The following is a 24,487-nucleotide window of genomic DNA, read 5'->3' on the forward strand; positions in this document are numbered from 1 at the left end:
CTCAAGTGGCTTTTATATGATAGGGAACAGGGACATTAGCACTAGTAAAGGCATAGATTCCTTGTGCAACAGTGGAAGTTTTCAAATCCTGAAAATGAAACAATTTGACAGTAATTATATTGTAACCCTTTTGCTGCTGACCTATCAGCACCAAGGGACAGCTAGTGAGTTACAGAGTTCTCTCAATTTAGACTTCAATAGGGATTTAACTCAATCAGAAAACACAGCCTAAGCATTAGAGAAGACTTCACTTCAGAATTCAGTAGGGTTTATTCTACAAATCTTAGATCAATGCCAATGATACAAGTTTATGAATTCTCATTAAAAATACAAGTCAGTAAAAAGATTCCAATAGTAATATAATGCATGATTCAGTTTCAAAACTTAAGGAATTAATCTGTGTTTTGGACCATGCTACAGAAAAGGGGAACATAATATAGAAAGAATATTTACTTTACCTCCCTTTACTTGAGGAGGGGCCTGTGCCTTATTGCCACAATACCTGAAAAAGCAATATGAAGTGCATAGCAGCCTTGCCTGTACAGTCTCTAGGCAAAACTGTTGAATTTAGTGTCATAGTCCTCCTCCCCCTAGTTCTGGTCATGATAGCCTGATATCATTATAATAACTTAAAGCTATTGCAACACCATCCCCAAAATGGTTATAAACATCAGTCCCTGGAGCTGTAAAATGTTCTTGTGATGCACTAACAGTTTTTCACCATGTTAACCATTTTGCCCAGTCTTTCCAGGAACAAAAAATACATTCCAATTAAATGTGAATTAGTTCTGTATTCAAAACTCTCTTTAATATTTTTTTAAAATGAAGTCTCAGTGCAGTCTAACACTTAAATGTGTTGTTCATAGCTTCAGGCACAGTTAGAATGTAAATCAGACCTATTTTCTTGACCCTAGCCCTCTGATACAATGAAATGTGTATTAGATTTCAAGGAACAGTTGGAATTTGGCCCCAGAACTGCTAGACCTAATGCTTTGGATTAGGGGAGAAAAAAATACCCTTTTTTTCTGGGAGCTGCCTGCACTTACAAGGGGATTTGGTTGCATAAAGCCACACCCTAAGCCTAAATTTTAGAGAAAGTTTAGTTCTCACAAGAGGTAACTCTAGACAAAATGTGCACCTCATCCCCCAAATGCTGTAGTACATCTGTGTATTCCCAGTGACATTTTCACCCTGTCAAGACCAGTGGGCATCTCTGGTTGAGCCCAGTCACTTCTTGTAGCAGAACCACACAGTGCAGAGCAGGGATCATGCATGGATCTGCAACAGCAGACAAGGAACGAGGCTGAACAATATGCACACATTTCTGAGCAGGACTTTGGTGCAGACAGTGATGCTTAACTGAAACTCAGCTTTTACCAAAATGTCATAGCATAATACAAAAATCTGAAAGAAAAGGGTCAAAAGAAGCCGCTGACTTCCACAAACCAGTTAAAAAAAAAAAAACCAACAAACCAAAAAACCTCTTGCATAAACGGAGCAGCAGCACAGAACAAGCACCCACTTGGCTACACCAATACATCTTTTCTGCTGTAGGGTTTTGCAGGAATTATCTACCCAAAATCATACTATCACGTTTTAGCATCATACTGAAACGTAGCATTAGCCATCATGCAAGTTTGGGGAATTTCTTCTGCTGTACTGAACACTGCTGTGCTTGCTTTGAATACATATTGTCAGTCTGATTTGTCTTGGTAGTAGATGCATCTTTAACAATCACATTTAATCTGAAGTAAAAAAGTTCAGTAGCCCATACTGGGCTTTTGTCCAGTCAAAGTGACAAAAAAATACAAGGTTGTCATAAACTGCATATATTCTAGAAAAGGTGGTTACTTTGCATTTAAGTCACATTTAATACAGGACAAGTTGGTCTGAAACTGGGAACTGATTCTACTTAGAACAAAGTATGGCACAGATTCCCAATACCTATGGACACTGTAAATAACACATTTTTCTCTCTGCAATGATTATCAATTCGCCAAAAACAGTATAATAGTCAAAAGGGATGAGTGAAGGAAAACAGATTTAGGAGCAGAAATAAAAAATGCCTAAGAACTGAAAATAAATGACTTATTTTGTAAGAAACTTTATTAAATTTCATTTTTAAAAATGCATTCCCTCCTCGGAACAGATGCCACCATAAGAAAAAAAAAATTGCAGTAGCACGCACTTGCACTCAAAAGGACACATGCAAAACTGATGGCTGAAAAATTTTTGCATAAAAATTGAAGACTCCAGGCAAAAGTTTGCCCTTGTGTACCTTGAGGGACCCCAGATGATGAACAGCTTTCAGTGCAATGTCTCTTGCTTCCAGTTGGTAGGGAAACATATGGCAGGAGTTGTCTTCTGACAGCTACGCTCTCCCAGATGTTTGAAGCAAAAACCAGTCTCAACTATGTTTTAAAACATCATTGTTAAACTGTTGCAGAAAGCACAAACAGAATTCAAGAAAATGTCAGTAATCCAGTGAAGAAAAACTTTCGAGCTCTACCCTGTGCCATACACTTCTTAAAAAAAATTAGACAGGAAAACAAATTTTATTAATACACTCTCTTTAAATTTTTTATTTCCGAAAGCAGCTCTTTATGCAAATCAAAAGCAGTTCCTGAGTAACTGCAGTAAACAGTGTCTTTTAAATATTTTTGCGCCTCAACTTTTCCGTTTTGGTTCTTTCTTGTTTTTCTCCTCAGTTTTCAAGTTTAATCTCAGTTTTTTTTCAAAAATGTGCAAGTTCAGTTAGCATTGTTTCCACAAGTCCACAGCTTGCAGGTCTTCCTGCAACAACTTTAATATCTGCACATACCTAGGCTGTAGTCCTACCCTATTGCAGGCTTTGCTCTCAGACCTGTACAGGATGTGCCCTCACGTCTTCTTCAGCATGCGCCGGGACTGCCACGTGTGGAACTTATTGTAGGCTGTCTGCAGCATCTCTTCTATATGACTTATCAACTGAAACAGGAAAAGGGAGAAAACATCCCAGCTGCTGGAAAACAGATCCCCTCCCCTCCCTTCCACGTGCATTCTTGCTTTTATTCACTACAATTAATCTTGCAAAAATCAGAGAAAGGACTTTGAGGCTCTCTTGTAAAATTTCCATTGAGGGAGCAGTGCAGAGAACTGCTGAGCTGAAAGGTCAGGGGGAAGTGACACCCCATTGTGCTGTCTGTTCTGTATTTAGTCTGACCACTTCAAATGTGACACGGGGGGAAGAGTTCTGAAGTTGTTCAAGTTCTACATCATGGTGCAAGTGAAAAATGAAACGTGACTTTCCGTTTCTGTTCTATCACTCAGGTAATTTCAAGTTACAGTTCTTGTCAGTTGCTGGCATCACTCAGCAAGTTGGACAGGGAAAGATAACTGCTTAACTGTGTGCCCAATTTTCCCATTTGCTATTCAACAAAAATATTAAAATGCCCTGGGATAAAAAGTACCAAAGCTATCATCCTCTCATAGTTAAGACTGAAATTATTAATATGCACCCACATAATTAAACAGCACTTTCCCCTTACATTTGTGCTTAAATATTGTCTCCGAATCTTTTCTTGGAATGGGCAGAGCTTTGTAACCTGAAATCTTTCCAAGTTGCTCCTCATTTTCACAACCTGAGGGAGACAGAAACCAGTATTACAATACTGAAGAATTATAATACGACAGAAGTTTCATTTCCTTTAGCAAACTGTTCATCAACAAAACACCTTATAACTAACTCTGGGGGCTACTTCAAGTTTGTGCAGTTTGAGGAAGGAAAGTTATTCAAATATCAGTCACTAAACACTTCTCTTTATTTATTTTTGAGGTAAGTGCAGTGTGCCACTCTGATTATTATTTCCTTAATAAACACTATAAATAGATCCAAGATATTCATAACTTTTTTTTTTGCTTCAAGCAAAGACTGGATTTTCAGGCCACATTTTGCAGTAGACATGTGAACGCATCAGAATGCAAATTTTTAACTTTGTTATCCATGTGAGGTCAAAAGCAACAGAAAAATAGTTACAATCATAGACCTACCTGGCTGCAGACAAACATCTGTCCTTGAAGGCAACTTAGATCTCAAAAGCAGTGTGTGTTCTGAAGGTATGACAGTGATTTTTGCAATGGATAGAAGAGTAAGAGAAACTTTCTTGTATTGTCACTGCAGAGATTACTTCTTGGAGCTGGGGAAGGGAGTTTTTAGTTTTTGTGTTTTAAACTGGAATGAGAACCCTGCAGCTGCAACAAAGCTGCCCATTCTGTTTGAAACTGGCTAACAGCTACTGCTCCTAAAGGGAGCTAACAGGGAGGCAGGGACAAGGATGATTTTAATTAATAGTACCAGCAGAACTGCTGAAAAAAATAAGGTTTCATGTTATTTTGTGACCTTGAGTTCTAGGGATGAGTAAGCGCTGTACTGATTTGAGGCATGTGTATTAGTTCTAGACTTCAGTAATGACAACCATTCTAAACCATGGTCATTCTAAAACACATCATAACCAGGGCCTTAAGAGGAAGGCCTTACCTTTTCTTCTAGGAACGGTGTGTTAACAGGGAAGCAGGACCAGAAGTGTCGTAGCAGTTCCCCTACTGCCACATACATGTGTTTTAGTTCAGACTGAATGTCATTTGGCACCATCTCTGCAACAGGAAAAAGGATTTTTTACACATCACCCAAACGATCATATGAAAAATGAGAATTAAGGCTAAGGAAGGAGCTCAGCAATGTAAACTTCCACTACAGTCACAGAAAGACTGGCTGGGAGGGAACACTAAGGTGCCTTACACCTCAGCAGCAATTAGAGCAAGACTATCAGCAGCTGTTAGATCAGGTCAGCTGCTATTTATGGCTCTATACTTGGAAGCTTGTGTATTATTTAGGGAGATCCATGCCAAGCAAAGAACGGACACCAAACCTAATCCAGGATTAGGAGCAGTATATTTGTATTGTTCTAACAGCATGGCAGTGCTGCTGCTGGCACCAGCAGCGTGTTGTCCTCACAGCACAGTGCTAAGAACTCTCTGGTGGGTACTTCAAGTTTTTCCCTCTATCTTATGTTGGCAATATGGTTACAGCATGTGGAAGATGAAAAATCCAGACAGGAAAAAGGAACTGTGTCCCAGGCACTCTTAAAGAAGAAAGGGTGACAGGGTTCAAGAACAAGGAACGAGCCACAATGGTAAAAACACAAACAAAAAGTACAAGTGGTCACTGAGGATTAGCACAGTGAATATCAAATTTCAGGATGAGGCTGTTAAAAAAAGTGGTGGTCAGGCTCAAAGAAGTGAAGTGTAGTACCCAATATGTCAACAAGGATGGGTAAGAATGCCTCACCACTGCTTGCTGATTCATTTACATTTAGTACCATAAACAACTCATACTTGCTTTTTCAGCTGTCTGAATTACTTTCTGCTGCTTTTCAGACCAAGTAACACAAGATAAACTGAAAAATTTTAATAAATCCTGAGAACAGGGATTCATCTGCTGTGAGACTAAAGAGACAGGAACTCAAGCTGGCAGCAATGTGACAACAGGGAAAGTGCTGGCTGGATGGAGGTGTGAGAAGGAGAGGTTGTCTGATTTGCCCTTGCAGTGTACAAGAAAGTTGCCTTTTTTCACAGCAAACTGTGGATCTTAAATGCAGTCTGCAAAAAACTTAGTTTCGGATGAATTTCTAGGCTTTGCTTCCTTAAGAGTTTCCACTGAGTATGTTCTATTTTACAATTCAGGAAATAAAAAATCAGAAATGCTGAACAAGTAAAACCCCATATCTGTAAGACAATTTGGTATCTATCAGGTGTTTCCTTCATTACTTGCTGTGTAAAATGTTCTCTCATTAACTTGCCTCAGCACCAGTGTAGCCATTACCACCTCTGTGGTGTGGCTTTTTTGTTGTTGTTGTTGTAACCCAGTACTACTCCAGCTACGTGTTTCCATACTTTCCTTTATTACTGTAACAGATTCTAAGAGAGAGATCAACCAGCAAGCCAGCTTGTACCATGTAACAGGATGTGATTAAAGCATTAGACATCCCAAATCCTTACGGTTTATGGCTTGCTGTGTTCCACCCTGCATAAGTGCTCCTCCAGGTGACAGGACTGCAATAGTGCTTGCAGCATCCCCACTTGAAAGAACCTGGACAGAAAGGGAACAAATACCTCAGGTCACTTTTTCTAATAAATTCTTTTTAAAACAAGAATAGTTGAACCACATGCAAGGAAGTTCAGGTTCTGCTTTTCTCCAGAATCAGTCAGAGTGCCTTTAAGTGTTTTACAGCTTGTTTGCTGTGAAAACTCTCCAATTAATTATAACCTTTTCTCTACCTAGACTTTGAACTGGCCATACACTTACTCTGAAATAAGACAGAGAATTACTATGCACAAGTGTAGCAGAATTGTGGCTGCTTTACTTAGGGCCAAACCAGGTTTACAAACAGGTAAGTTCAGATGCTGGCTGGGGAGGTAGGCCACAGGGCTCTGCTGCCCTCCAGGTGACAGCACAGAGCTGCAGAGCAGCCCAGAGCAGACTGACAGCCTAAGTGCATTTAGGAACAAAAGACCAGTTCAGTTAAAACCTGCTCCCTGTAACCTTCTAAACTTCTTTGGGTGGGATCAATACACTGGCCTATGCATGACTGTCCTGCTTTACTAACTTATACCTTTACCATTTCCTCAAAAGAAAGCAGGAACAGAAGAATATAGCAGAGCATCAGCAGTGACTCAGTTTCCTATTGTGTAGATTTTAAACATAACAGCTCAAAATGTATGACCCAAACCTGCAAAATAAATCAGTTAAACAGAAATTGGAGGTAATTTAAGTTTACCATGAAAAATTGAAACTTCAATAGACATGAGACACAAAACTGTTTAACAAGCAAGATGCTAAGCCAAGATCAAGAGGGGCATTTTTTAAATATACTTCCATACCTGAGTTAGTTTGGGTACATATGCTTCCATTTCTTGTCTAATACTATGAAATGAATTAATTATATCCTGACTGGTTGCATATTGCTGTGATTGAATTGGAGTTGGCCCATGGTAATACCTGTGAGGTGAGAAAAGGGAGAAGTTTTATTGGTAAGAGTGTCGGTAAAGCAAGAGAGCAAACTTGTGGACAGTTCTTCTAATGTTCCTAATTTTAGATGCTTTGCAATTTTTGATAGTATTTATTGATATAGTACAATGTATTGCCCCATGGGAAGAGGTTGGGTTAGGGATGGTATGGCAGGAGATAACAGCTTCTACTGCTGAATCTGTGATCATCGTTTTGCCAATGAAAAGGTACCCCTGCCACCAAATTCTGGAAATATCATTAGAATGGGGCAATTCACACCACTTTCAACTGAAACTAAGCTAAATGAAGTTAGGTGCACATCTGGAACTGTTCTCTTTCTGGTAGTATTGCTTCCTTTTCTGATGTGACATCTATAGTTCTGAAACTCCAAAGTCTAGAAAACAAGAGGACTACTACTAGAAAAATCCTAGACCAGTGAGCAGTCCAAACGATCCCAACTGCACTTTTTTGTCTGGGAGTGGATTTTTCTTGGAATTCCACATATTTTTATATGAAACATATTTTTCCACTGAAAGCTGCAATGATATGCTGAACTGTGAACAGAGGTCTGTTAGGCTTTTGCAGAAATTACACAGCAAGGTCATTCAGGTTGGCTTACAGAGACTCAACCCTCTGAAAAGCAAGATGGAGTTTGGCAGGGGTGTTGGACTAGATGATCTCCAGATGTCCCTTCTTACCTCAGCCACTCAGAAACAAAACTACAAATTTCAAAGGGAAACTGGTTTATGCAAAAGCTCATGTTAGGTTTCTAAACTTAGTTGTAACACACCTCCATGTGGCACAGTAGGGACTAAATCAGCTGGCCTTGTGTGGGCTGTGATGAGACCCCTGATTAACTGGCTCTGCTGAAATAGCTGTATTAACTAATAATAGTTAAATTATTTTTACTTACCTATCAGACTTTTTTAAGTTTAGTGCAATAGTTTTAACACTATTATTCCTTGATAAATCTTCATATTCAATGGCCTCCTGCAGTTTTACCTAAAATGAGCCAAATAATGATGCATGTTACTAATGAAGGCACAAGTCCATACATGCAGTGCTTTCTTCTGGTGCACCAAGTTTGAGCTGAAGGGTTACAAAAACCTTAAAGAAAACCCAGGTATGGAATGATTCATGTCTATCCTCCAGAGGGAGTGATGCCCAATGCTGTTCAGGATGGGCCATTTGGAAATCTTGGCACTATTGCTTTTTCTCCAGATTCTGGCTAAAATTAGGCAGTCCCTGCTGCTTCCAAAATGTGCGCATAGATAATCATTCATGCTCTCTATTTATGTCCATCTAACTCCAGATTAGCAGAAATATTAATGATTTAACAGTTGATGTATAGGAGTCTAAGACTAAAACCACAGTAATTACCCCCTAGTGACAGCAGAGCTGTGGAGTTAGCAGTGAGAGGTAACAACACAGTGATATCAGACTTTGTACAACTAGAAAATTATTTTTGAAGTCTCCTATTCTTCTGCTACTCTTTCATTCCCCTTTTAATCATATTTCTTCTATTCTTGCTATATAATTTCCTGCTCAGTAAAACTTGCAACTTTTGAGGAAAGTCAAAGGCTACCCCAACATTTAACAACACATGTATTCTAAAGGTTTTCTCACAACACAGCCAAGTTTTGAGTCTCTGACCTTTTCTGTTTAGGCTGTCAACTCCAGGAAGAGTATTCAATTCAGTTTTATAGCAATTACAGTACTCTCTTCCACTTTGTGAGCTGCTCTGGTTAGTCTAGACCAGACTGTTGCCCTGTATTTCATTGCACCAGGTGTCACCACACTCTCAGTTCACTTCAGCTTCTAACTAAAATTAAGGCTGTCATGTGCCAGTTTCATCATCCCCTGTACAAACAACACACTTGACAGGTTAATATTGGTGCTTGAACAACAATACCCTTTTCTGATGGATGTTATCTAGAAGTTTTCAGGCATTTGAAAGAAAACCAATTTGAAGGGGGCTGAAAATAGAACTGCAGCAAATGGAAAGAACCAGATTTCTTAGTCCAATCTGAAGCATCTTAGATTTTTTTAGTTTCCTTGGCCATTACTGAAAAGATAAACAGCACAATACCTCAACATATAACTTATCTGTGTTAACAGAGGTAACAAGGCTTCTTACAGGCTGTCAGGTTGTTATTCTATATACTTCTAAACAAGGCTAAAAAGGTTTCACTTCAGATGTTTTATAAAAGTAAGGAACTTTCAGCAATTTTTTAAGAGATAGGGCTTCCAGTTCCATTCAGTAAGAATCCCATCAGCTAACTTTATACCTTTTTCAGTGGTGGCTGAAAGAAATCTGAATCCCTGGAGTTTCCATCCGTACTGCTGGTCTCACTGTAATGGTCATTTTGTGCTTCTCTTGAAATAGAGAAACAGCATTAAGAAGAATTCACCTCACAGAAAACTTAAGATACAAGCTAGTGACAAAGTAAATACATCTGTTTCAAAAACTTTATATGCACATTCACATAATTTTTTCCCCTTATGTCTTAATTTCTAGCAGTTGATGTAGACAGAAGGAACCAACTCCTCACATTAACCCTGTCTGTCATGGCAGAAATTGAACAGCAGGGGAAGGTGCTGACCACTCTCTTCAGAAATAACAGCATCCCAACAGTGCATGTGGGACACAGCAAAATCATGGCTAAATTAGAAACACTTTATATACACAGTTATGCAACCAGATGCTAGCAGAGCTCTGGGAGCCCTGCAATGCAACTATTCCAGGAGACCTACCCTGTTGTCCCTTTCTGAACTGAGAAACAGAAACACACTTTGCCCAGAAGAGATTCCTTAAGGTGCAGCATTCAATTTGTGCAAAACAGAACAGTGTGAAGGAGCCCAGCTAAACAGAAGGAAGCATTAACTAAGATCTCTCACAGTTAAGGTCTGTAGGATTTGGGTAGAATGGTAATCCTTGCTGGTTGACCATAACGCAGCTGTAGAGCAGGGGACCTGACAGGTGTTTCTGGTCAGGGGCAGGTACTGCACCTGAGGAGTCTTTCATCTGATCCACCTGTGCCACACTGCAGGAAGCCCCAGCAGACCTGCTCCTGGAAGGCAGGAAATAGGAACTCCCTGCACCAGACCTCACCTCTACACAGAACACTATTTCTGCAGCCTTCACCAGGGCTAGACATCTAAGGCAGACACATTCTTTCTTTTTTAATCTGCTTTAAATGATAACTCAGTTAAAAATAGCAGTCATCATTTCAAACAGCTCTCAAAAACTTCTATAAAGTACAATGAAACCTAAACATACTTTCATTTTTAGAGGAAAATAATTAATTCATAAAAAATTGAAAGAAATGGTTGTATGAATAACTGAAGGTATGTTTTGGTTCTTTGGTTTTGGAAATTCCTTAAAATTCGCTCAAAAAAAATCTTTTACACAACACTGGAACTTACTTTTTCCTGAGGCCAGCTGCAAGGACCATGGCACTATGATGATTAAAGCGTTTTATGATGGCAGCATTGCTACTTTCTCTAGCAGACTTTGAGGCATTTGATGTGGAGGCCACAGAAGCAACACCATAGCCCTACAAAGAAAACAACAGTGATTCCCTCCTGCCCCCAAAGCAGCAGGATAATTGTGTTTTCCCTAGAGTCGGGAAGCCACCTCCTCTGCATCATCATCCAGAGCATAATTTTCCTACCTCTGCCCCACCATCTCCTTATGTACTTGGAAAAACATCCAGTGACTATTTTATTCTGCTAACACTGGGCAATTTAGAGGTGTCAGAGAGAAGGTAACAAGTCTTATACAGGTAATTTTATAAGTAAAAACAGAACTAGCTTAAAAAAAAAAAAAGGATCACCTGTGCAAAACAGGCATTGATGGCAAGGAAAAGACAATTGTTTTACTGACAGCTTTTTAACACATAGTGGGACACCAGCAGCCCAAAGGCTAAAATATACATGTCAGGAGGACATGATACCACTAGAAAATTCAAAAAGCTTTAAGCCTTAAAACGCTGGCAAAGTTCCCCACTTGCCAGGTCACACTTTACCCCATGGGCAGTTTCATGCTCACTGTTAACCAGCCTCAAAAGCAAATCAGGGCAGTTTGCAGAGGAATTCCAACAGGAAGGGCACTTCAAACACACCTATCCTAAACTCAGGGTCCAGTTTCAGACGGCTAGCTGTGGACAACTCCCACAAAAAGAAAATGAAAAAAGAGTATCTAAAAAAACCCAAAAAACTTAGAAATGCAGATTCATTATTAACTACAACTGAACAATTTCAGTTAAATCAACTGCAGAAAATAGTACACCATTGAAATTAATTGTTTTAACTGTTCTTAGACGAAGGTAATAGTTCAAGTTAGTAATAATTTTAGCAAAAAAAGATATTTGAAGCTAAACAAAGAACACTGTATAAAGCGTCCTTCAATTAGTTGAAATCAAGTAGCAGTGTTCAAAGTAAGAACAAATCAAAGATTTTTTCCTGTTTTGTGCTACTCTTCTGTACATGGTCACAGAGTCTAAAAGTTAGGAAAAAATGAAAGAGTTCACTTTAAAAAAAAAAAAAAAAAAAAAGAAAAAGGAAGAGTAATTCTTTAAAAAATGGAAGTCTTGTATTTACACCCTGCACACCAAGGCAGATGTGACCACACAGGTCCATTGGCACAGTTTCCATATCCCTACACACACACACACAGCAGTAGGAATGTTGAGTACGCAGCTACTGCAGCTGCCTAGTAAGGGATTTGTTTCAGAACTAGCAGTTGTAGTGGTTTTAAAAGAAGGGTCCACTTAAATGTAACTAAGGAAGGGGTATGGTTTTCTTTTGGATTTTTTGTTTGTTTTCTGTTTTTTTTATTCCCCCAAGTACTTACTTCATCTAATGTTTTATCTTCCAAAGCTGTTAAATCTATCAGGGGATTTTTCACTCCTTGAGACACCATTGCTTTTAACCCTGTGTGAAACAAATTCAAAAAATCATGAAAAACTGTATCTAAGGAGAGTAACTATGGGATCATCAGGCTGTAATTAATCTTTAAAAGAAGACAAAGGTTCTACACAGGCCCAAAAAACACTAGGGACTAAAACTCTAAACCCTTTTTAAAGTTCCATTTAAAATAAGCAACAAATGTGGGAAGTTACTCCAAAACATCTTCCTACTAATTAGCCCAATTTTCACCAACTTCTGCACATCGCTGAGCACTGATTAAAAAATACATTGAGATGCAATTACTGTAGTGGGAACTGGGAAGCCAAAACTGCGTTTCTTCTAATTTTGGAAGTGTTCTGCTGCCCTACCTGGGTAGTATGACAGTTTATATCTGGTGATAGCTTTGACTTGTGAAGGGTTTTACATTCCTAATAGAAAGCTTTCATTAGCCCAAATACATAGTATGTAATGGTGGTAAGTGATCCCAACTCCCCGCATTTCTTTATCATCACCAACCTAATCTCAAAAGTTCATTAAAAAACTTGAGTCAGATAATGTTTTAGAATTTCAGATTAAAAAAACTGACAGTGAACAAGGATGGCAACTCTTCTTGAAAATCTGGACTAACAGGAATCTCATTTACTAAAACCCCATCTATAATAAAAGTGGTACCTGTTGTAAATGGCGCACATACCACAAAATAAAACCTATTTGTACACAAAATTATTCCATAGTAACTGACAATCAATCTATCAGGATGGCACACTAGGGAATTTGTAGTAAAGCTTACTGCTAATGCTGCCACTTTCCAAAGGCTAATTTATTCCAATAAATGCTCTCACTATGAAACATGCTCAGAATGGCAAAGCTGTAGTTAACTTTCCATGACCATCTGTAGCTTTCAGAGACAACCAGCTTACCTTTCTCATCCAGTCTGGCACATTCCGCAAAAAGGTCTTTTGAGCCGGTATTGAGCCTGTCCCGATGAAAATAATGAGACTGAAAAAATCGTGTCCAAAATTCCCTCTCGGTCATATTGTGTGGAACATTCTCTGCATATTTCATTTTTACTGTGAACAAAACCCAGAACAATTACAAACTGTTCCACAAATCTTAACATGGTATTTTATGTCAGTATTTCCTTGATGGCTTCCTTGCTTTCTGGCTACCTCCATTCATTCCTGTTAAATGGAAGTGGCTGCAGTGGTTAAGCATGAGCAAACAGGTACCCATTTATGCCTGTAAAGCTTTGAAAAGTGTATGTAACAGTGGCCTGAGCATTCTTGAATTGCCCCCACGCTAGGGGCGAAAATCAGTGTCAGTGTTCATTACAGTGCATGGGAAATGATGGAAAACAGGTTTTTTTCCTCTCAAAGGTGATTTCATGAAAAATAACAATTAATTGGAACACTGAGTAGGAGAGTATAATGGGAATCAAACCTTTACTCAAAATTAAAAAAACAAAAAGTCAACATTTGACAAAAACATGTTGATATGTTTTTATTTAATAAAATCAAGTTTCCATTTCAAAAGTGTATTTTATGCTTTTATGAAACATATGAATATGCTTCTTCCCATCCCTCTAATGAGGCAGGAAAAATTACCCAGAAGACTGGAAGATAGGGTCCCTTATACTTCCAGGCTCAGACTAACATTTTAGTCTTTCTACAATAAGACAGTAAAAAGACAATCTTAAATGGATGTGTTTGGTATGTAAAACACTGCTCCTACCTGCAGGGTATGTCCGAAATATGGATTCAATAATATCTGAAGTCAAGTTGTACCTCAGCCCATTGCAGCCGTCTGTCTGAGGCCGTACATCAGCCTGAGAAAAAACACAAAAGGGAAAATACAGTTGTGTCTGGATGCTTTCTCTTAACTGGAGAAGGAAAAGAACTGGCATCTTGCAAGCAAGGTCTGCTGCAGGTAAAATAATCTTCTTCCTCCAGTAATCCATGGCATATTTGATTGTACACAGGTATTTTAGAATGAGGAATGAATAAGCAAACATGAATTACTTTATAATACTTGTTACTTATGGGATGATTTAACAAGCAGACTGGAGGCTTTAGAAAGCAAAGAGCACTCCACTGGTCATAACAAGGTATGCCTTATTAATTTATGCTTGTCCTTGTTTCAAAGTAAACATAAGTATATGCCTCATGTTTCATTGTTCATGCAACAATTTAGCTAGTGAACAATCAGTGGCTATAACAAAGTGACAAAAAAGGATTTATGGCTTTTACATCTTATCCCTTTATACACTAAAAAATCTTAGTATAACTGATCAGTAGTACTGAATTTAAAGCTTGAGGGTTTAGCCTTAGTCAGAAGTTTGAACTCAGATCTCAGTGATCTCTTTAGGAAGCTCTGGAGGAGGCAAGTGCTCTGTCCAGGTCTCACAGGAAAAGTACATGATTGCACAGACTGCTGCCTTTTCCTCCTTTTCCTGTGTACCTCAAGTCTAGCTTTTGTACCACCTTCCTCCTAAGGAAACACTCATTCTGAGCAGAGCCAATCAGATTTGTCTTGAATTAAGACACAAAAATATCTGAAGTTTTCTTCTTCACAAATGCAGAAGACACAAACATACCCAGTTAGTTTAAGAACACTTCAGTTTTGAAGGTTCAGTGGGTTTACTTTTCATTGTGTTTTTTTTTTTTTTTTTTTTAACAACATGGTGTAAGAAAATAAGGGGAGACAGGAAATCCAAGCAATTAAATTTGTTTGGCAACTGATTTCAGGTATTTCCAAGGGTGGGGAAAAAACCAAGTGGTTGTACAGCAGCTAAATTAAAACAATTCCTACCTCCTCTTTCCCTCCCAAACCTACTGTGTGCACAGTCATTACAAAGGTGAAGTGGGATTCCATCTAAATAGTCCTACTGTCGTTAGAGGACACGAATGGATACTCACAGAATCTGACTCCAAGAAGGCTGAAGAAAAGAACTTTATTGTTCACCAAGACTTCACTTATATAGATTCTGAACAATGACCAGGGATTGGAGAACAATGTTACCACCTCTCAATCCCACTGGTCAGGCTAGAAGTCAATCAGATGACCTTCATCAGAAAAGAAACAACCTTGTAGAAAACAACGATTGTTTATGGTACAGATTTGAGAACTCAACTACAGAAATGTAAACATCTCACAAAACTCACAGAATGTAGTAACATCCTATCTTTGAATTTTGCTGCAGAAGCAGAAATATATCTCTATGTGAGGAATCTGAAGTTGTACCTAGATTACTTTTAGACTGCACTGAAATTATTGAAGCATCGTTTCTACAAATGGGTAAAATAACTGAAAGTTAGACAAAAAGAGAGACAGAATGAGCTTTCAGATATATAAGTTTTTCTTCAAGTAGCTGGAAGTGTTTATTGGGTTAAAAAATTGGGAAGGGAATAAAACCCTTATGTGGAAACGTTCATTTATGCATGTCACTGCTGCCACATATATGCTCTTTAATTTATTCAGCTTACACATTTTAATCTAGTGACCATATATTCACATCACTCCTATTTTACAGAAAGTAGAGTAACAAGACAAATATTATCTGCTTATTGGCAATTTAAAGTTCAGATTGGGCATCTTAAGCTGACAAAATTTTGAGGTTGCAGATTAGCAGGTAAGTTTTTTCTTTTTTTTCCTCATTTACACTTGGAATAGCAGAAAGATGTTGAGGAAACTAGGAAAGTACGACATTCATATATGGGAATAAAGTGCATGAGCAGAACTCTCACTTTCCCCAATCTGTTTGCTCTAAAATCCTGTAAGTTAAAGGTTCAACATACCAGGAATGCTGCAGAGATGCCCACATCCTGCTTATTAGGTGCTGCAGAATTATCCCCTGCATTCAGGCTTAAACGGTTGGCCCAGAATTCTTCAGCACTAATTACTTGGCTCACAACAAGGTCTTTATAGAGCTGAAACAAAACAGGATCTTCTTGCAGCATTCTGGTAAAAGAATGTATTGAACAGAATTGAAACACTGCAGAATAAATCGCTAGTATATCCACAACTACCAAAAGTTCACAAAAGGAACAGAAAACAACTTTTCTTTCAAAATGCTGTGCATTTCTTAACAAGACTGTGTAAACAACCAATGTCAATAGCACTGCTTGTCTGAAAAGACTTAAGAAATGGATGTTAACATTCAAAGTTAGAAAACAGTAATGACTAAGAAAAAGTTTATGTGGGATTCATGTCTTGTTCTAAAATATCCTGTGCTGCTTTTGTGTCTTTGCACACCAGGAATGGAATCTCCTGAACTGTAAAAGCACAATTAATATTCTTGCTGTTCCATAACAGAAGTATGGTGGGGGAGCAAAAAAAGGAGATTTTGGCATTGTCCAATTCTTGGTTTAAGATCTTAAAATTCAGTAGCTACAGATCTCTATTCTAGTGCAAGAGTATAGATCACAAAATATATATGGGATAGGATCCCTTAAAACACACTACTCCAATGGTTGTTCCTTTAAGTTTCTGTTGTAACAGTTGGATCTTCATCCCTTAATCAGACACAGCACAAGCATGGCACGTCACTACTTCCACCAGGGAGCAATGTTTACAAAAGTTATCATCCACAAATCAGGTATCACTACCCAAAATGGAAAGAATATGCATCTGAATCTTCACTCATGTTTAAGCAGCTGTTTTTACAGTTGCGTATCTTATTAGAAACCCACTGGGCTATTTTCAGGGAAATGTGCATATGTGTTCACAATCTGCCAATTACCTACCAGTCTTCAGCATGTATCTCAGGGTCTTGATCAGGGAAAAAAACCAGGAGTCTTATGGATACATGGTTTAGGGATGAACATGGATAAACTGCAATCTGGACAGAATGAAAGCCTTCAGCTGCTTTAAGGACAAAGCAGGATGAGGTGGAAGTGAAAGCTTTGGGGCAAGATACCCCTATTATTTTCAACCACCACGGTTTCTCCAGTTTTTCTTTTTGTCACAAGTATGGATTAGTGGCAACTCTTACAAATTAGCACAGCTGAAAGCAGTCTGTTATCCTGGTTATTTCATTAAAGCTTGGAATTTTGGTACATACCCAACTCCCACATATCAATAAATGAAGGAAGTGCCATGGGGACTCTGGATGTTGTACCTTTCCACAACAGACTGGATCTTTTCTGCCTTATCTGTTGCAATCAAGCTAATGAAGCCCCATCACCAGATTTGGACTTCTAATCAAGAGAACAAACTATGGCTGAGTACATGCAGGGATTCTGGCTTTTCTGTTAACTAGAAAAGCTGATACTTCATAGTGTGATGCTGTAAAACACCATTTAAGAAGGCAAAGGTTCAGAGCTAGGACTGCCCGTGTTCTCAGCACCAATACTGTCAGAAATAAGGCACATAGCATAAAGAAAGGAATATGGGAACAGTGCCAAAGCAGGCTGCACTGCTGCAGACCCTAGTGGTTGCTGCAGTACTGGAACCAGTAAATCCTGATGGTGCCACAGCTCCAGCACAAGAGCTCTTGCCTTTCTGCTGGGAATTCTAATTAAAATCCAGTCTGTCCCACGAGGCAATGCTCTCATGTTTTGAAAAAAAATCTAGCTTTAACTTAACAATGTTCAGAACTAGAGCAGTCTTTGGAGATGGAAGATTAGACAGACACAGGATTCACAGCAGACACTAGAATGAAGTGAAACTCATCAGGGGAGATGCAGGAAAGAGAGCTCTGCAGCCACAGGGACTGTTTTAACATAAACATTTTAAAGGAACGGAAATGTATCTCAAGAGGCCATTTGGGAAAAGGACTTAGGTCCTCAACATATTCTCAAAACATTTCTTAGAATAAACATCCTGTTATGCCAAGTAACAAACTGCAGCATCTCATGTGAAATGTATGAAAATACCCAACAATTTAGTAGTCTATGAAACATCAGAAATGATCTAAAGGGCAAATGGGGCTCCTGGGGAGGGAAAACAAAATCATCAGGCTCCACAAAATTTCTGGAAAAGAAAAGAATCTTTCAAGCAGCTTTTCTAACTGATACATATATATTTAAGAAGACTAAAGAGAAAGACTACCAGCTGGGTGCTCTCCTCTCATAGCTATGGATAAGAAAGACGGGGTGGCAGCCAGATTGGCTGCCTTTACACTTCAAGAACGTGTCACGAAGCACACAAGTGTAGTCTCAACATGTGACAGTTATGCAAGTCTCAAGGAACTGCCTCGAAATTGAAAGCAGGGAGGTTTTTACTAGGAAAACAAATGCTGTATCATTCATGATGTTGAAATAACAACTGTTAATAGAAATACACAATAGTTAGCTAACACAAGGAAAAAAAAAAAAAAAACCACACTTTTAGGCTGCTATCCCTTTACCTGTTCTTCTCCTCAAGTTCTTTATTAGCTTTCCTTTTGAACTTGGGCAACAGTTGTTGAAGAAGATCCTTGACTGCATCTCGCTCCTTCACAGCTGTGCTTTCATTGGAGAAGTGGAAGTTGGTTGTGTCCCCTGCATGCAATACCAGCTGCAGCTGAATTTTAGCTTTACCTTCTGGACTGATTTTCTGGCCTAGATTGCAGAGAGACAGACAGTAAGCTTATACAAGAAACTGTCTTCCCTAGAGTGTTTGCTTATAAGCAGTTATTATCATCCAATTAAATACCATTATCCCGCATGTGAATTGCAGCTGTGAAAATGGAACAGTCAGTCTTCCCCTTGAATTAGTTTGAACCCTGCACCTGGTTCACTCTAAAATACAAGACACAGACAGTAGCAGCCTGTTGCTCAACATCCTTTAGCTCCCGCTAGGAGTCCTGATTCATCTTTGCATTCCCCAGAGCACCCATTAGAAAACTGCTGCAAATGAGGCTGTCATCACCTGGACACTTCAACCTGGAACCAATCCAGGCTGCTGCTGAAAGGTGACCTCATTCCCCTTTTCCACTTCTTCCTGCATAATTTCTTGTATGATTGGTAGTCTTTGTGCAGCAAGCTGAACCAAGGAACTGATCCACTGAAAAACACCCCCTTTTGTTTTTCCAGCTGGCCCAGCTCCTGCTGAAGGGCAGTGATAGGAAAGCAGAGATAGGGTGGGTAAGGGCACATCTAGATCCCAGTTTCCAGTGGTGAGCTAAGTTGTTAGCCACTAGTGTTCCCCAAATTAATTACCAATGCCTACAAGGTACTAGTACACCCTCACGACTCATAAGGAAAATCTAATTCCTGCTTCCATCCTCATAACCAGAGGGAGCAGAGGCTGGGATACCTATGCTTATGGACTGCTGTGCTATAGTGACTTCAGTGAAGCAATGCAAATGGCACTAACCTAACTTTTAATATCAGTCCTTTCTCTAAAGCAAGTGGCAGACAGGAATCAGATGTCAACACTAAATCACCTCTATTACAAATTTACAAATACATCTCACCCTTTTTTATTTCCGTTGAGAAAAAGCACATCTTTCATCTAAGTTAAAAATACTTCAATGCCTTTACATGTACATATTTAAAATACCAGCTGCTTAACTGTAAGTTAATAGCTAAATAAAACCTTCACAAAATTGATTATTATATGTGATGAGGACTTTTAAACTTCTTATCACTTTCATATTTAAGAAAAGATCATCTTAATTCTGATTCATCACACACTTTTGATCAAGCCGCACTGACGCACAGAATTTACTTTTCATTCCTTCTTTGGCACTAGAGCACATGAAATATGATTGGAGACAGAAAGGCAGCATGCTATAGACATTTACTGCTTAGTTTTGACTTGCAAGTACTCTGCTATTGCAACAGCAAATGCTTATTCGGAATGTTACCAGCTAGGCCAAACTACAGAAGCTGACACTTCTGAAGTTGTGGTCTGTTGGATGAAAATAAAACTGAGTTCATTTTATATGAAAATCGAAACAGCTTTAGATACTGAGTTTAACAGATGACATGCCAGATAGTTTCTGTGTTAGACTGAAAATCCTATACACTTCCTTGATCCTCCTCCCACCTTTCCTTTTACAAGCATATGGCATAGATTATATTTCTGTTCAATTTATTGTAGAAGTTTATCCAAGTTAATAGTAAATGCAGCTTAAGTTAAATATCTGAATACTATGGAAATTCTGTGGTAGCATCCTTGAGCTGGTGATACTTTATCACAGTCTTGATGTCTGCTGCTAGAGTAGCCTGACCACAGCTCCAGCCCCTCGCAACCTTCCTGAGGTGGCTATAGCTAGCGTTGTACAGCAGGTGAGCTGTGTGGCATGTGCATATCCATGGCAGTAGTGCTGACTACTGCAGCAGGAGAGTGTTCACTCACATTTGATGTCTGCGTACATGTGGCTGATGGTGAAGCGGTCCTTGCCCTCAGGTGCCCACGCAATGCGTTCAGCCATCAGGTACAGGGCCCCATCCTGCTTCTTCTGACGCACCTTCTTCACTATCAGCAACACTTCTTCAGATGACGTTGCCATTGTGGCTACAATGAGCTATTAAAAACATACAGTTGAGCTGATTAGCTGTAATTATTTTTGCTGTAACTTTTGCAACTACTCCTATCCATATTAAAGTATTACAGCCCACATTTACTTATTCATGCCTATATAATTTTGGGATTATTTCAGATGAACATGCTCTCCTCTTTCAGTACAATCAATACATTTATTTAAACAAAATACTTCCAGCGACCTAAATAATTAATCTAATTATATTGCTGATACTGCTTTTGATCCCGTAAAAGACCCACAGATCTTACATTTAAACTAATAACTAAATTTTCCTGTTTCACTTTACTGGTTTTTCAAGTTCAGAAGAATACTGAAGCTAAGCAATGACAAATTCCAAATCTCCTCTGGCATTGGCAGCAATTCCCTTCTTCAGTGGGAATGGCAGATGCTAAGTCATTTCAGAAAAGGGAAGGATACAAGGTATGTGAAAAATCATGGCTTTTCAGTTCACTGTGCTAAAGATAAGGTAGCTCAGTAAGACTCGGGTGTTCTTATTGTGGTGGGTCTTGCTCAAGGCTTAAACAATGTTCTGTACACTTGACTGCAGCTGCCCAGTTCCTCACCTTCAAAGTCTGAGGAACTAATGTTACACATACTACAGCACAATGGTATTTCTGCCAGCAGTCTCAAACCAACAAGTCTTTGGATACTTGCTGCATTGTTCTCCCCAGCAGTCACTATCATTACTCTCTCCAGGTTCACTCTACAGCCTTCAATTTTTCAAGAGATAAAGGATACGGCAAGTATTACTACACTCTGTTAAACATATTGTTGGTACACTTACCAAAAATGTACTCTTTGGTAAGTTTGCTGAAAATGTTTAATATATCCAGTTGCTCTATTTTGTGTATCATAAACTTCACCACTGATATGCAAAATAATATTTTTCTAATGCTGATGTGGATGTTTCATGAGTAATATTTGCTGGGACCCACGACAAAGTTCAGATTGTAACCTGCATCAGCTATCATTACTAGTAGGTATCACAAAATGGTAGTTCTAAGCATTTAAATTCACATACTTCTTTTTTTCCTTAAAAAAAACCCAAAAAAAACAACAAACCCAAAAAACCAAAATACCAACCAGCAGCAAGTTAAGACATTTTATTCTAACAACTTGGACAGTAGCACAGCATTCTCTTTAGTAGAAGTCTTACAAGCTCCTGTGCAAATGAGTTAAGTAACACACTAGATGGAAAGACGTAATGACAAAAGGGCTCTGCACTCATACTTCACTCCTTCACCATTCCAGCCATCCAAGACTTCACCAAAGAGTTTGGTCATGCTGAGGTGAATGTAGGGTTTCACATCAGCACCACTGCAGCAGACACTAGAACATGCTGTGCCACATTCAGAGCATCCCCGATAATACTTTCTCACAAAAAATTGCACGGCGTGATTTCAGGAGTGTTCCCTAGCATAATCCATCAGAATCTTCCAGCAGCATTATTCCCTTTCCGTGCTATTCGCACAACCATTTTATGTAGTTCCTGTTGCAGGTCTGCAGTCTCATCAGCATCTTATCCTTACTGGAAAAAGGCAGCTGGCCACAGACTCTCAGAGACTGAAAACCTCACCATGTGCAAGACTGGGGATTTGGTGTTTTTCTCCCTTTGTTACTTTATATCCTTTAAGGTCATTATTATCCAATGCAATGGAGGCAAAGCCACAGAATACAAAAGAATTACACCTGTACTGAACAGCAAGAAAAAAGGAAAGCATTTCCACAGGAAGGCTGATTCTGATGTCAGTTGCTCTGCTTTTCTACCACACCATTTCACCTACCTACAGTCACTCTTTCAACTACAGAAGCAAAGAATCAGCAGATACCAACTTCTCCTTCAGAGCCGTTCCAGTACCCTGCAGTGTGCAATCTGTGAGAGCACAATTATCCCGCAAGTGGCACATTCTACCTTCTGGGAGGGTGAGCACACTGGCTCATGCTGTTCTTTCTCTCACTGCTGTACTTCCTTTTTCCTGCAGTAATTTACAGTGGCAGTGGGATGATACAACTCACAAGCACAGTAAGCATTACCCAAAATGGGGAAAACCCTGAGCCGTCTTCAGAATAGTACATCAGAAAGAAAAAAAAACCCCACCTATTAATAATAGGGATTTCGAAAGGTTACTGTCTGTCACTAATGGAAACAAAATGGCTTTGTGTTACAAGAAGTACAGGAAAAATTGTCAAATAGGAATCTTGCTTCAGAATTCCGTCTCCTGCAGGAAAGGCTACATCCTTGCTAAGCAAAGCACACACAGTACACAGCTCAGGGGTTTTTTTTTGTTTGTTTGTTTTTTGTTTGTTTGTTTGTTTGTTTTGACTTGTAAGGCTCACTATGCAGCAGTGAGAGCCATCAATGATGTACTTGTGCCTGCCCAAATCTCATAACTTCTACGTTTAACATCTGGAAGTTTCCAGGAATCAGTGGATGATGACACTGCTGCTGTGCCACATGCATACAGAGAAATTTTGCAGCTTTAAGTCATAATTTTAATCTGCTGCAGCATTAGTGTTCTTCAGCTGCAGGTACAAGTATCTTCCAGAACAGGAAGGTCAGACAGTGTATTTTGAATTCCCCAGCAGCAGAGCTTCGTCACATTTCTAAAAGCACTTGGATCAACCAGAAGCCCTAACCATGAGGTACAATTTGTCATCAGGCCTGTCTTGGGGATGTTAATTTCAGCTGCAGTCTACAATGGGCAAGATCCATCAGGAAGCTTCAGTATTGGCACAGACCAAAAGAAATGTTCTGTGGGCTTATCCACCTACAAGCCCTCCCCTCCCAGCTCCATGGGAAAAAACATAGCTTCTGGAAATACCATCAAATTCCAACAGCTATCCTTCCTCCATTGCAGTGAGTATTCCTAACCATTTTTAAGACCAAGTACCTCTCATGTCTATTTTTCATACTACCTGTTCTGAACATTCTCCATTACCAGCATTTCACTCCAGTCTCTTCTCATATGGTTTTGTCAAGTTCTGAGCAGAAATAAAGGAAACATTTGCACGTTTTAATAATCCTGACTTGGCCAGGGTGGGCACGGGTGGCAGGCAAGCTCTGACAGATCAGTGCAGGTCTTGCTGCTGCTGGGCTTCCGCTCCCCGCAGGCAACAGCAGAATCATGGAGTATCTGTGCCAATCGCCCAGTCTGAACCGCAGCGGCACAGGGACGTTGCCAGGTCCCGGAGGGGACTGAGCAGCACCCCGAGGGGCGGCAGCGATCTGTCAGCGGGATGGAGAGGCGGCAGCAGTGCCGCTTGTCCCGGGCACGGCGGGTGGAATACACAGCCCTGAGGGGCCAGCCAGGCCTTCCCCCGAACGCATCATCCACGCTCCGGGAGGGATGTCACTCTGTCACGAGACGTGCCCGAGGACACCCGCACGGTCCCGGCAGGGTCTGCCCGGCCACTAGCCTCCCGGCAGCAGCGGAAAAGGCGCTGCCACGGACCCTCTTTGTCTGCCGCCCGCACCGGGCCAAGCGCGGGGGCGAAGCCCAGTACCCCCGAACGCGGTGCCACCGGCGCAGCGCTGCCATCTCCCCGCCACCCCCCGCGGCCCCGGGGAGCGCAGACCCCGGGGGAGGTACCACCTCCCCTTTCGTCCCTTCCCTCACCGCAGCTCCGGCCCGGCCACCGTCACACGTCCGCCGGGCAGGGAGGAAGCGCGGGAGGCCAAAGGCCACCGCGGCACCATCGTGACGCGGTCTCGCCGCCCCCGGGAGACGAATCGCCGGGGCAGCGCGGCTGTGTGGCGAATCGGGCCCCGGGGCCTGTCCGGCGCCGGCGGCTCTTACCGTGCGTGTTGCGCCGGGAGCTGCTCTGAGTGCGAGCGGCGCTACGGGGGTCGGGCCGCGGCCGCCGCCGGGGCCATGGGGGCGGGCGGGGCGGGCACGTGACCGGAACGGGCCGCGGAGCGCCGGAGGTTGGGCCCGAACCACGTGACAGGGGAGCAGCTCCGACGCCGCGCGCCCCCGACGGTCACGTGGCACCGGCGCCCCTCCCGCCCACCTCCCAGTCACGTGGCGGCCGCTCCCCCGTCGCCATGACGGCGGCGGGCG

General features: G+C 40.6%; 1 protein-coding gene across 1 annotated transcript; it reads right to left on the reverse strand.

The window, feature by feature from the left end:
* Window positions 1-254: 254 nt before the first annotated feature.
* GTF2H1 (general transcription factor IIH subunit 1) lies at window positions 255-24,311 on the reverse strand. The gene is made up of 15 exons (XM_040067626.1): window positions 24,224-24,311; window positions 20,240-20,408; window positions 18,303-18,495; window positions 15,751-15,913; window positions 13,688-13,781; window positions 12,877-13,026; window positions 11,901-11,980; window positions 10,472-10,602; window positions 9,334-9,421; window positions 7,959-8,047; window positions 6,919-7,036; window positions 6,037-6,127; window positions 4,517-4,632; window positions 3,528-3,620; window positions 255-2,967 (listed from the first exon to the last, which is right to left on the reverse strand). Exons 2-15 carry the CDS (start codon window positions 20,391-20,393, stop codon window positions 2,881-2,883), a joined length of 1,647 nt encoding a protein of 548 aa, XP_039923560.1. The 5' UTR covers window positions 20,394-20,408; window positions 24,224-24,311; the 3' UTR covers window positions 255-2,880.
* Window positions 24,312-24,487: the final 176 nt, after the last annotated feature.

Source organism: Hirundo rustica, chromosome 6 (genome assembly GCF_015227805.2).
Source record: "Hirundo rustica isolate bHirRus1 chromosome 6, bHirRus1.pri.v3, whole genome shotgun sequence".
In the NCBI taxonomy this organism is placed as follows: Eukaryota; Metazoa; Chordata; class Aves; order Passeriformes; family Hirundinidae; genus Hirundo; species Hirundo rustica.

Excerpts from the sequence above, each read along its gene's own strand:
- GTF2H1 (XM_040067626.1), bottom strand. The coding sequence starts at position 20,393 with ATGGCAACGTCATCTGAAGAAGTGTTGCTGATAGTGAAGAAGGTGCGT. Across the intron at positions 18,496-20,239 it reads CATGTACGCAGACATCAAAT|GCCAGAAAATCAGTCCAGAA; the intron begins GTGAGTGAACAC and ends TCTGCAATCTAG. Across the intron at positions 13,027-13,687 it reads ATTTCGGACATACCCTGCAG|TAAAAATGAAATATGCAGAG; the intron begins GTAGGAGCAGTG and ends TTTTGTTCACAG.